The sequence below is a fragment of the Anolis sagrei genome, chromosome 11, assembly GCF_037176765.1.
Source record: "Anolis sagrei isolate rAnoSag1 chromosome 11, rAnoSag1.mat, whole genome shotgun sequence".
Taxonomy (NCBI): domain Eukaryota; kingdom Metazoa; phylum Chordata; class Lepidosauria; order Squamata; family Dactyloidae; genus Anolis; species Anolis sagrei.
In genome coordinates this window covers 11,209,677-11,223,403 of record NC_090031.1, presented here as the reverse complement: position 1 = coordinate 11,223,403, position 13,727 = coordinate 11,209,677, and the positions used below count along the sequence as shown (strand labels likewise).

Below are 13,727 nucleotides of genomic sequence, written 5' to 3'. Positions count from 1 at the left end.
GGGAGAAGATGCAGATCAAAAATAGGGCTCCACAGTCACCTACGGACCAATCAGTACACTACTCTTGGAAGACGATCCTACTTGGCCAACGAGGGATTACTTAAGTAAGTAAGTAAGTAAGCATAGCAGGCAACTTACGACACTGTTTTGCAGGCTGTAGAGCATTTGGCCAAGAGATTTCAAGTTCTTCATTTGTGTTTGTGTTTAGGATCGAGCAGGATATGCTCAAGGAAGGCGGGATGACGATGAGAGCATGCTGCAGAAATTACACTTCCTTGTATCTGTGCCGAAATACCTCAGTCGTGGCCAGCTGGGAAATTCCTAGACTGATCAGTCTGATACGTTGCCTTTGATCCTCCAAATGCATCCCGCTTGGCTCTTTCCATCCAGATGAGCTCTGTGTATTGTGCGAGCGAGAGAAAGGAGAGAGAGAAAGAGGGATAACTAGCTACCACTCCCAAACTATAATGGCTTCCATCTGGAGCGAGGACTGTGGGGATGGTTTTCTTTTATGGATCGATCCATCACTGCTCCCCTCGAAACCCACCCACCCCCCAAGGAAAGAGGGGAAGGCGTTGACGGCACACGAAGGAGCTTTCCTATTCCACACAGGCAACTGATTGATTCCATCCTCACCATCCACTTTTCACCATCTCCAGAGCTTCTCCTTTGATTTGCCGTTCCTCATCACCTGGATTCAATTATATCAGAATCCTTGTGGAATCTCCTGGCCGACGGGCAGTGATATGAGGATGCCATGCGCTCCTCCAAAGGCTGTGCCATGGCAGAAATATCCACCTATATAAATAATAATCTAAATATTTTTATACTCCGCCTCTATCTCCCTAAAGGGACTCGGGGTGGCTTACAGAGGGACAAGCCCAATCATAGAATCATAAAATCAAAGAGTTGGAAGAGACCTCATGGGCCATCCAGTCCAACCCCATTCTGCCAAGAAGCAGGAATATTGCATTCAAATCACCCCTGACAGATGGCCATCCAGCCTCTGTTTAAAAGCTTCCAAAGAAGGAGCCTCCACCACACTCCGGGGCAGAGAGTTCCACTGCTGAACGGCTCTCACAGTCAGGAAGTTCTTCCTCCTGTTCAGATTGAATCTCCTCTCTTGTAGTTTGAAGCCATTGTTCCCTTGCGTCCTAGTCTCCAGGGAAGCAGAAAACAAGCTTGTTCCCTCCTCCCTGTGGCTTCCTCTCACATATTTATACATGGCTATCATATCTCCTCTCAGCCTTCTCTTGTTCAGGCTAAACATGCCCAGCTCCTTAAGCCGCTCCTCATAGGGCTTGTTCTCCAGACCCTTGATCATTTTAGTCGCCCTGCTCTGGACACATTCCAGCTTGTCAATATCTCTCTTGAATTGTGGAGCCCAGAATTGGACACAATATTCCAGATGTGGTCTAATCAAAACGGAATAGAGGGGTAGCATGACTTCCCTAGATCTAGACACTATGCTCCTATTGATGCAGGCCAAAATCCCATTGGCTTTTTTTGCCGCCACATCACATGTTTAACTTGCTGTCCACAAGGACTCCAAGATCTTTTTCACACGTCCTGCTCTCGAGCCAGGCATCATCGTCTCCCATTCTGTATCTTTGCATTTCGTTTTTCCTGCCAAAGTGGAGTATCTTGCATTTCTCACTGTTGAACTTCATTTTGTTAGTTTTGGCCCATCTCTGTAATCTGTCAAGATCGTTTTGAATTCTGTTCCTGTCTTCTGGAGTATTGGCTATCCCTCCCAATTTGGTGTCGTCTGCAAACTTGATGATCCTGCCTTCTAACCCTTCATCCAAGGATTACAAATAAAACAGACGCAGCAAAAGCAGTCAATAACAACAAATAATAAAAACATTCAAATCTATTGTCGAAGGTGCTCACCAATGCTTCCTCTCCATCCTGGAAAGAGGTGACGAGTGGAGTGCCACAGGGTTCGGTCCTGGGCCCGGTCCTGTTCAACATCTTTATTAATGACTTAGATGAAGGGCTAGAAGGCAGGACCATCAAGTTTGCAGACGACACCAAATTGGGAGGGATAGCCAATATGCCAGAGGATTCAAAACGATCTTGACAGATTAGAGAGATGGGGCAAAACTAACAAAATGAAGTTCAACAGTGACAAATGCAAGATACTCCACTTTGGCAGGAAAATCAAAATGCAAAGATACAGAATGGGGGACAATGCCTGGCTCGAGAGCAGTACGTGTGAAAAAGATCTTGGAGTCCTCGTGGACAGCAAGTTAAACCTGAGCCAACAATGTCATGTGGCGGCAAAAAAAGCCAGTGGGATTTTGGCCTGCATCAAGAGGAGCATAGTGTCTAGATCTAGGGAAGTCATGCTACCCCTCTATTTTGCCTTGGTTAGACCACACTTGGAATACTGTGTCTAATTCTGGGCACCACAATTGAAGGGAGTTGTGTCCAGAGGAGGGCAACTAAAATGATCAAGGGTCTGGAGAACAAGCCCTATGAGGAGCGGCTTAGGGAACTGGGCATGTTTAGCCTGAAGAAGAGAAGGCTGAGAGGAGACATGATAGCTATGTATAAATATGTGAGATGAAGCCACAGGGAGGAGGGAACAAGCTTGTTTTCAACTTCCCTGGAGACTAGGACATGGAAACTACAAGAAAGGAGATTCCATCTGAATATTAGGAAGAACTTATTGACTGTGAGAGCTGTTCAGCAGTGGAACTCTCTGCCCCAGAGTGTAGTTGAGGCTCCTTCTTTGGAGGCTTTTAAGCAGAGGCTAGATGGCCATCTGTCAGGGGTGCTTTGAATGCAATATTCCTGCTTCTTGGCAGGGGGTTGGACTGGATGGCCCATGAGGTCTCTTGACATGTGGGAGTTGTCATTGCTGGTATTTATAGTTCACCTACAACCAAAGAGCATTCTGAAGCCCACAAACGGTGGAATTGAACCAAACTTGCCACACAGAACTCCCACAGCCAACAGAAAATACTTTAAGGGTTTGGTGGGCATTGACCTTGAGTTTTGGAGTTGTAGTTCACCTACATCCAGTCAGCACTGTGTACTCAAACAATGATGGGTCTGGACCAAACTTGGCTCGGATACTCAATATGCCCAAATGTGAACACTGGTGGAGTTTGGGGAAAACAGACCTTTAAATGGGAGAGTTGTATTTGCTTGGATTTATAGTTCACCTGCAATCAAAGAGCATTCTGAAGCCCACCATAGAGAGAATGGGCCAAATTTCCCACACAGAACCACCATACCTTGAAGGGACTTGCAAGCCTCTCTTCAGTCTCACATGCTCTCCCTCACTTGCACATGTGTGCCATGCGCCATGCATTCCTGCTCTCCCTTTCCCCACTTGGAGTCTCAGAAACAGCCCTCCCTTGGCTGAGAGGCCAGCCAATCACAGCGGAGGAGGGCTTTTGGTGGGAGGATCCTACAAACATTACTGAGGAAGCGGTACAAAATGCTCTGAAGACCCTAACCCTATGACCAACAGGTGGGCATTGAGCTTGGTGGGCATTGAGCTTGAGTTTTGGAGTTGTAGTTCACCTACATCCAGAGAGCACTGTGGACCCAAACAATGATAGATCTGGACCAGACTTGGCATGAATACTCAATATGTCCAAATGTGAACACAGATGGATTTTGGGGAAAATAGACCTTGATGTTTGGGAGTTGTAGTTGCTGGGATTTATAGTTCACCTACAATCGAAATGCAAGGAAAAAGAAGGAAGGAAGGAAAAAGAAAGAGGAGCTGACCAAGGGCAAGATGGATGGATGGTATCCTTGAAGTGACTGGTCCATAGTGTTTTCTTGGTTCTCAGGACATTTGCCATTGCCTTTCTCTAAGGTTGAATGAGCGTGGTTTGTCAAGGTCACTTAATGGGGTTGCATGGTTGAACTGAGGTTTGACCATGTTCTCCTGGACTTCTGGTGTGATAGTCATCACTCTGGTTCCTACAGCTTTACAGTTAGTGGCCACAACACCGAAACGAAGAAGCAGATATGATTCCTGGGTCATCTGTGTTCCCTTATGTCAGGTTATAAAGAATTAGTATTGTTCGTTGGTTGGTTTGTTGGTTGGTTGTTGTTCAATTTTCAAGTTCTGTAAAAGGTCCTACAGACTCTCTGGGGGTGATACTAACTTAGTTGTCTTCTTCTCCCTCTCCGTGGTGGCTCTGAGTCAGAAATGACTTGGTCCACAGTGGTGGTTTTTCAAGCTTTGTTTCTTTACTTCAGTTGTAGTTTTTCAAAAACCTTGTCTTTATCTGGCAGGAACATGTTGACATTTGGCATGGAACCCCAGCATGATCCACCGGAGTCTGGAAAGTGTCCTTGGGCATAAACCTAGCTACGCATTATGCTGGTCAAGCCCATTATTTATTGCTATCTGGCTACTGCCTCCAAAAGAGCTCAGCGTAGTGTGGTTAGTCTTGTTTTTCCTTCTCTTTTAGACTCATAACAAAGCCTTTAAGAGGGGTTATGTGGGGAGATAGATAGTCCTTTTGGAGCATTGTAACCTAGTGGCTCAAGGGGAAGCATTTCCATAGTATTGGTGCAGGAACTTGAGAAGGTCCATTCTCTTGTCACTATTAACTGTGGGGATTGAAGATGGGATAGCTTACATCAATGATTTCCAACCTGTGCGCCATGAACCATCAGTGGTCCCATAGAACTAAAATATGGTCTGCTACCTGACCGAGAGTAGTCCGTGGTCAAAAAAAGGTTGGGAACCACTGCCTTAGATGGAAAGAAAAGGTTCACCTTGTGATTTTCTGGAGCTCCCAGGCTGGTCAAAAAGGAGACTAATTTACTGCACCATCGGGGAGCCCCTACTCTAGTTACCAAGGGGCCACCACCAAGAAGGCCCTGTCTCTCGTCTCCGCCGACCATATTTGTTACTCTCATCACAAATACGTTTGGTGGAGATGAGAGACAGGGCCTTCTTGGTGGTGGCCCCTCGGCTGTAGATATTAGATCGGCCACCTCCCTTTTAACATTCCGGAAAAAAGTCAAGACGTGGCTTTTTGAACAAGCGTTTGCAAATGCAGAGTAACTGACACAGGAAAATGGAATGACTAGACAATGAGTCCAGACAACGTTTTTCACAAGGAGACAATATGAATTTATATTTTATTGATTGGTTTAGTTTTTATAATATTTTATGTTTTTAATTGTATGTATGACATTGTAAGCATTGAATTTTGCCCTGTTAACCACTTTGAGTCGCCTACGGACTGAGAAATACAGTATACAAATTCCAGCAGCTACAACTTCCAAATGTCTAGGTCTATTTTCCCCAAACTCTGTCTTTGTTCTTATTTGGGCATATGGAATATTCGTGCCAAGTTTGGTCCCGATCCATCATTGAATCCCCTGTGCTCTCTGGATGTAGATGAACTACAACTCCAAAACTCAAGGTCAATGCCCACCAAACCCTTCCAGTCTTTTCTGTTGGTCATGGGAGTTCTATGTGCCAAGTTTGGTTCAATTCAATTGTTGGTGGAGTTCGGAATGCATGTTGATTGTAGATGAACTATAAATCCCAGCAACTTCAACTCCCAAGTGTCAAGGTCTATCTTCCCCAAACTCCATCTTTGTTCATATTTGGGCGTATGGAATATTCGTGCCAAGTTTGGTACAGATCCATCATTGTTTGAGTCCATAGTGCTCTCAGGATGAAGATGAAGTACAACTCCAAAACTCAAGGTCAATGCCCACCAAACCCTTCCAGTCTTTTCTGTTGGTCATGGGAGTTCTGTGTACCAAGTTTAGCTCAATTCAATTATTGGTGGAGTTCAGAATGCTCTTTGATTGTAGGTGAACTATAACTCCCAGCAACTACAACTCCCAAATGACAAAATCAATTTTTTTGAGTGATGGTCTCTCGTTGGCCTGATAAGTGTCTTGTGTCCAAATTTGGTGTCAGTTCGTCCAGTGGTTTTTGAGTTCTGTTAATCCCACAAACAAACATTACATTTTTATTTATATCGATTTTCTAATGCTGTACATTTCTCTATGCTGAAGTTCGTTTTGTTAGGTTGTTGTAGATTTTTTCGGGCTATATGGCCATGTTCTAAAGGCATTACCTCTCCTGACGTTTGGCCTGCATCTATGGCAAGCATCCTTCGACAAGGCCTTTGACAAGGTCCCTCATGACCTTCTGGCAAACAAACTAGTCCAATGTGGGCTAGGCAAAACTACGGTGAGGTGGATCCGTAATTGGTTAAATGGACGAACCCAGAGGGTGATTCTCCCCAATGCTTCCTCTTCATCCTGGAAAGAAGTAACAAGTGGAGTGCCACAGGGTTCTATCCTGGGCCCGGTCCTGTTCAACATCTGTATTAATGACTTAGATGAAGGGTTAGAAAACAGGATAATCAAGTTTGCAGATGACACCAAATTGGGAGGGATAGCAATACTCCAGAGGACAGGAGCAGGATTCAAAACGATCTTGACAGATTAGAGAGATGATTGGCCAAAACTAACAAAATGAGGTTCAACAGGGACAAATGCAAGATACTCCACTTAGGCAGAAAAAACGAAATGCAAAGATACAGAATGGGGGACAATGCCTGGCTCGAGAGCAATAAGTGTGAAAAAGATCTTGGAGTCCTCATGGACAACAAGTTAAACATGAGCCAACAATGTGATGTGGTGGCAAAAAAAAGCCAATGGGATTTTGGCCTGCATCAATAGGATCTAGGGAAGCAATGCTACCCCTCTATTCTGCTTTGGTTAGACCACACCTGGAATATTGTGTCCAATTCTGGGCACCACAATTGGAAGAGAGATATTGACAAGCTGGAATGTGTCCAGAGGAGGGCGACTAAAATGATCAAGAGTCTGGAGAACAAGCCTTATGAGGAGCGGCTTAAGGAGCTGGGCATGTTTAGCCTGAAGAAGAGAAGGCTGAGAGGAGATATGACAGCCATGTATAAATATGTGAGAGGAAGCCACAGGGAGGAGGGAGCAAGCTTGTTTTTTGCTTCCTTGGAGACTAGGATGCGGAACAATGGCTTCAAACTACAAGAGAGGAGATTCCATCTGAACATGAGGAAGAACTTCCTGACTGTAAGAGTGGAATTCTCTGCCCCGGAGTGTGGTGGAGGCTCCTTCTTTGGAAGCTTTTAAACAGAGGCTGGATGACCATCTGTCAGGGGTGATTTGAATGCAATATTCCTGCTTCTTGGCAGAATGGGGTTGGACTGGATGGCCCATGAGGTCTCTTCCAACTCTTTGATTCTATGATTCCTCAGAGGTACCTTTGAGGATTCTTGCCATAGATGCAGGCGAAACATCAGGAGAGAATGCCTCTAGAACATGGCCATATAGCCCGAAAAAAATCTACAACAACCCAGTGATTCCGGCCATGAAAGCCTTCAACAATACATTCATTTTGTTAGTTTAGGATCAGTTGCTTTTGGCTTTGAAGCCCTTGACTATTTTGGTAGCCCTTCTCCGGACACTCTTGGCTGCGGGAATGTTTTCGAGGTCCTCGACGGGAAAGTGCTCTTTCGAGGCAAATCGGGCCGAAACCTTTCTCTCCAACCTTTCCAGCCACCCCTGATGTTTTGCCCTCCTCCTCCTTCTCCTCCAGTCTTAACACCTTGAGGTGGAAAACTGGGAGAAGGGAAAGGTGCCATGAACACACACCACGTGTGACATATTTTTACAGACCTCCGAGGGCCAGGTGTTTCCTGAGTTAAAAAAGGGAAAAACCGAACCAGGCGGGCGCAAGATCGAAGCATCGCTTCAAACCCCTCACTCACCTTTCTTTCCATTCCCTCCCTCCGTTGGCACCTTCTTGTGTGGGGCCAGAAATCCCCCAAATGTCCCCCCATCGAAACCCCCAGGCTTTTGGCATTTATGTCTGATTTTTGGGGAAGGGGGTTGACAATTCTGTTCTGTATTTTTTCCCCTCTTTTGCTTTGAAAATGGAGAAGGACGTGGGAGCCCCTGTCCAGGTATGTGCCTGTTCTCCATTATTGCTCCATTGGGGTTGAAACACAATCAGCCCTCCACCAGACCTACCAATATATTTATTTATCCATATAGGCTTTCCCCCCTCTTTGTTTTCATTCCATCCAGCGAAAGAAAGGCTTCAGGTTTGGTTTGGTTTCAGACTCAATCGGTCTCCTTTGCAGCAGCAAAAAAAAAGAGAGAAACAACCCCAAAACTATTCAAAATGGAAGTGGAGGGGGGAGAGAGAAAAATCATTTCTCATTTCCTTGCGTCGCCCCTTTGTTTCGCAAAGATCGTCACGATAGATGCCCCACAGCAATAAATGAGAAACAGGTCAGCAAGGAAAAAGATGGAAAGCTGGCGTTCTGAAGAAAATGGGTTTATTGTGTCATAGTAATGCACAGTAACAATATCATCAAGTTTGCAGACGACACCAAATTGGGAGGGATAGCCAATACTCCAGAGGACAAGAGCAGGATTCAGAACAATCTTGACAGATTAGAGAGATGGGCCAAAACTAACAAAATGAAGTTCAACGGGGACAAATGCAAGATACTCCACTTAGGCAGAAAAAACGAAATGCAAAGAGACAGAATGGGGGATGTAGTGAATTTTATGATCTATGTTTTATTTTTGGTGTGTAGCTCTAGGTTACAATATGGTTGATAGGGAAGAATTGGCTCAAATAGGGTAGCAATAGAGAAGGCAGGATTAATTTGCATATGTGAAGCCGATTGGTCATATGCAGATGAGATTATGCCAGGATTTGAAAAGGCTGCTGAGCTAGAATGGCAATTACAGAACTGAACATTCTAAGGGGGCAGAGTCAAGTTTGAAAGAGGCAGTTAGAGGTTGTCAATTAAAAAAAATAATAAAAAGTAGGAGCAGTTAGGAACCTCGGTTAGAGAGAAGCAGTTGGGAAATGGAGCTCAAGGTTTAAGGAAAAATAAAAGGTGCCAGTGAGGCCTAAGTCAGAATATAGTTCAGCCAAGAGTATATGAAGAAAGTAACATTTTCGTTGATGTGAAACAGTGAGAGTTTCATAGGAAAAGTTAACCAAGTGAATGATACTGAATGTAAGACTCGAGACTGTAACAAAACACACTTGTAACCATAACGCATTGGAACCAGAAGCTATAAATAAACTTTGTTACTTGGTTGCTTACCAGAGTGTCTCAAGCCTGTGATATAAAGCAGAAAGGTTAAACAGCTCACAAGAAGGCCCCAGCCAATTTAAAAGGGAAACTGCAGCAGTACAAGGTGGTAAAGGGATTTAGAAAGGAAATTCTTTTTCCCCTCACTGAGTCAAAAGGAAAGGCACCTGTAAAAGGACAGAAACAGAGTACGTCCCAGGTATTAAAGTGGTGTCAGAAAACTACATATGTGGTGTGGCATCACGTATTAAGTTATGTCCAATGTTACGCCCCACAGGGGACAATGCCTGGCTCGAGAGCAGTACTGGTGAAAAAGATCTTGGAGTCCTCATGGACAACAAGTTAAACATGAGCCAACAATGTCATGTAGTGGCAAAAAAAAGCCAATGGGATTTTGGCCTGCATCAATAGGAGCATAGTGTCGAGATCTAGGGAAGTCATGCTACCCATGCTCTATTCTGCTTTGGTTAGACCACACCTGGAATATTGTGTCCAATTCTGGGCACGACAATTCAAGAGGGATATTGACAAGCTGGAATGTGTCCAGAGGAGGGCGATTAAAATGATCAAGGGTCTGGAGAACAAGCCCTATGAGGAGCGGCTTAAGGAGCTGGGCATGTTTAGCCTGAAGAAGAGAAGGCTGAGAGGGGATATGATAGCCATGTATAAATATGTGAGAGGAAGCCACAGGGAGGAGGGAACAAGCTTGTTTTCTGCTTCCTTGGAGACTAGGACGCGGAATAATGGCTTTAAACTACAAGAAAGGAGATTCCATCTGAATATGAGGAAGAACTTCCTGACTGTGAGAGCCGTTCAGCAGTGGAACTCTCTGCCCGAGCGTGGTGGAGACTCCTTCTTTGGAAGCTTTTAAACAGAGGCTGGATGGCCATCTGTCAGGGATGCTTTGAATGCAATATTCCTGCTTCTTGGCAGGGAGTTGGACTGGATGGCCCATGAGATCTCTTCCAACTCTTTGATTCTATGATTTAGATGGGTTGTTTTTCCATGACATTGTTTTTCTAGCGGCCATGTTGTGCAAATTTATATGGGCGAATAAAGGCTGAATCAGAATGAAAATAAAGGCTGCAATGGGGTGGGTAGTGTAAAAGTAGCAGGCAAAGTGACCAACTGAATGTTAACATAGAATCATAAAATTATAAGAGTTGGAAGAGACCTCAAGGATATTGGAAATTCCATAACCTATTGGAAATAAGTACATCATAGCACTAAACGGTTTGAGACCCACCTACCTTTGTGACCGTATCTCTCTCCACATACCAACCCGGGCTCTTAGACCTTCGAGGGAGGCCCTCCTTTCACCCCTACCAATCTCACAAGCTCGTCTTGCGGACACAAGGGACAGAGCCTTCTCCTCTGTGGCTCCCTGACTTTGGAACTCATTACCTGGAGAGATCAGGAAAGCCCGTTCTCTAGAAACGTTCAAAAAGAACCTTAAAACCCGGCTCTTCTGCTGCGCCTTCGGCGAGTAGGTGCACAATATGACACCATTGCACCCCTCAACGCTCTTCCCACTGGAATACACGCCCTCCAAATGGGAAGTTTAGCTTCACAACTCTCTGTGTTTTTACAAGTTCCCTGCAATTAACTCCTATTTTTATCTCATTAGAGTCTTTTAATCGTTTTATCCTGTACATGTGGCCTGCCCATTGTTATTGTGATTGTGGAATGTTATTTTATGACTATGTTTTTTTCTTTCCTTTATGTAATTTTGATGATGTTGTTTATTGTTTATGTTCTGGTTTTATCTTGTTGTAATATGTTGTCCTTGACCATGGTGGTCCATGCCTTAGTTACCTCTAGATTGGACTACTGTAATACTCTCTACGTGGGGCTACCCTTGAAGACGGCCCGGAAATTACAATGTTCAGCAGCCAGACTAATAACTGGGACAACCTACAGGAAGCGGTCAACCCCCCTGTTTAAGGAACTCCACTGGCTGCCATTTATTTTCCGGCCCCAATTCAAGGTGCAGGTTATCACCTATAAAGCCCTAAACGGTTTGGGACCCACCTACCTTCGTGACCGTATCTTTCTCCATGAACCATCTCGGGCCCTCCGTTCTTCTGGGGAGGCCCTTCTTTCACCCCCGCCAGTCTCCCAGACTCGTCTGGTGAGTACAAGGGAGAGAGCCTTCTCCTCTGTGGCTCCCCGACTCTGGAACTCACTTCCTGGAGAGATTAGGAAAGCCCCTACTTTAGAAACCTTTAAAAAGAACCTCAAAACCTGGCTCTTCCGCTGTGCATTTGGTGAATAGATTTACATCCCCATGCTTAGTTTTAACGGTTTCTGTTATTGGAGTGCATTCCCCCCTATAGGAAAGCTTTGCTTCACGACCTCCACTAAAATGAGCTCTCCTCCGCAAATAATCTGTCCTTTTTTATCTCGTGTTTATCTCGCCTGAGATTTTAATCCGTTTTTACTCAGCTTTTTTTTAATCCATTACATGTAGCGCGCCCATGTTATTGTTATTGTGATTATTATAATTTTATATTGCTATGGTGTCTTTGTTTTATGTAATTGCGTTATTATTGTTTATTATTTGTGTTTTCAGTTTTGTTTTATTTCCTGTAATTGTTGTTTTGGGCTTGACCTCATGTAAGCCGCACCGAGTCCCCATCGGGGAGATGGAGTGGGGTACAAATAAAGATTATTATTATTATTGTCTGGGCTTGGCGCCATGTAAGCCACTCCGAGTCCCCATTGGGGATATGGTGGCGGGGTATAAATAAAGATGATGATGATGATGATGATGATGATGATGATGATGATGATGATGATTGCAAAGCTAAAAATGATGTCACATCCCTTTGGCAAATGTGAACACGTGGAGACCACCTTTTGGAAACCACTTGTCAAGAAAAGCATGACCTTGTTAGAAGTCAACTTTTTGAACAAGTGATATTCACAAACATTTGTGTAATGGCACACAGCTAACTCCGCTGTTAGACTGAAGAACCATGTCTTTAAACTGCCAAGGATAAAGACATACCACCACAAAAATATATTTTTAAAATACTTTTTATTGAGAATTTAATTCAAATAACAAAAGAAAAAGGACATCCCTTAACATGGAAAGAGGGAGAACAATATGGTCCAGGAAAGAAGGAATTTAATATAGGAAAAACTGGGGGGAAAGAAAAAGGAAAAAGAGAAAGAAAAAAATATGATGTGGATTTTTACCTGCAATTTGGTGGTGGTCTCAAAATGTGAACTGAATCTTCTTTTTGTCTTTCTTTTTGTCATTGCTCACTTGCTTCTCTTCTTTGGCCCACAGGAGAATCCTTGAGCCTCGTGGATGATTTACTCTCTGGCCTTGGGACTGCCTGTGTGGCTGCCGGGAGGAGCCATGGAGATGCCCCTGACACCAGCCTCTACTCCGTCATTTTCAAGTGTCTGGAGCCTGACGGATTATACAAGTAAGTGAAGGGGGCTCTGAGTTGGAAATCGGACACAAATATTTCGGGTTCGGAAACACTTTCTGAACTCATATCTTGCCTTGAGCAGCCAAAGAAAAGTTTTGTTGCTGTAAGTTTTTAGGGCTGTCTGGCCACATTCCAGAAGCATTCTCTCCTGACGTTTCACCTACATCTATGGCAAGCATCCTCAGAGGTTGTGAGGTCTGTTGGAAACTAGGAAAATTGGGTTTATATATCTGTGGAATGATGTCCAGGGTGGGAGAAATGACTCTTGTCTGTTGGAGGTAGGTGTGAGTGTTTCAATTGGCCACCCTGATTAGCATTTAATGGCTTAGCAGTTTGCAAGGTGTGGCTTCTTACTGCCTGGGGGAATCCTTTGTTGAGAGATGAGGGTTTTTATTCATTCACTTCATGCCAGTGGAACCAAAAAAAGAAAACTGAAAGCAAGCAAATATTTCTCCATTGAGCCTCAGGAGGAAAAACGTACCCAATACATAACCAAGGCTCCACTTACCCAAATGTCCTCCTCATTCAGATTCTGTTTTTCATTAAGCATGCCATAAGTCCAAATTCGAACAATTTGAATTTGCTTCGAAATTTATTTATTTATTTACAGCATTTTCTCACCCCGAGGGGGACTCATTTGAAAACTGATGTTAAAACACTAAATATCCATCCTTCCAAAAGAATGGTATGCAACTTAGTAAAAAAGGAAAGTCAATGGGTGGAATACAAACAGGATGCTTCCTGCTTAGTTTTACCTAATACATACATGCAAACAAACATTACACATACACATATACTAATAAGTACTGCATGCAGACAAACAAATAATACATACATATAAACAATATATACGTACATACAAACGAGCGTACATATAAATATATATATATATAAACAAATAATATTATATATTTATTTATTTATTTACAGTATTTATATACTGCCTTTCTCACCCCTGGGGGAAACTCAAAGCGGTTTACATAAAGGTAAAGGTTTCCCCTTGACATTAAGTCTAGTCAAGTCCAACTCTGAGGGGTGGTGCTCATCTCAATTTCTAAGCCAAAGAGCCGGCATTGTCCATAGACGTCTCCTAGGTCATGTGGCCAGTAGGCCTGGGTAACTACGCAAAAATTTGTTTCAAAACTCGTTTCGTTTTTAAGGGGTCCATTGTGTTTCG

At 43.9% G+C, this 13,727-nt stretch overlaps 1 protein-coding gene across 3 annotated transcripts in view; it reads left to right on the top strand.

Moving 5' to 3' along the window:
* The window catches only part of ASTN2 (astrotactin 2), a 796,374-nt gene that overhangs the window by 755,634 nt on the left and 27,013 nt on the right, over nucleotides 1–13,727 (top strand). For all 3 annotated transcript variants that reach the window (XM_067471887.1, XM_067471888.1, XM_067471889.1), the window contains one exon: nucleotides 12,403–12,544. In XM_067471887.1, the coding sequence (XP_067327988.1) occupies nucleotides 12,403–12,544 (142 nt within the window). The remainder of the gene's footprint in view (nucleotides 1–12,402; nucleotides 12,545–13,727) is intronic.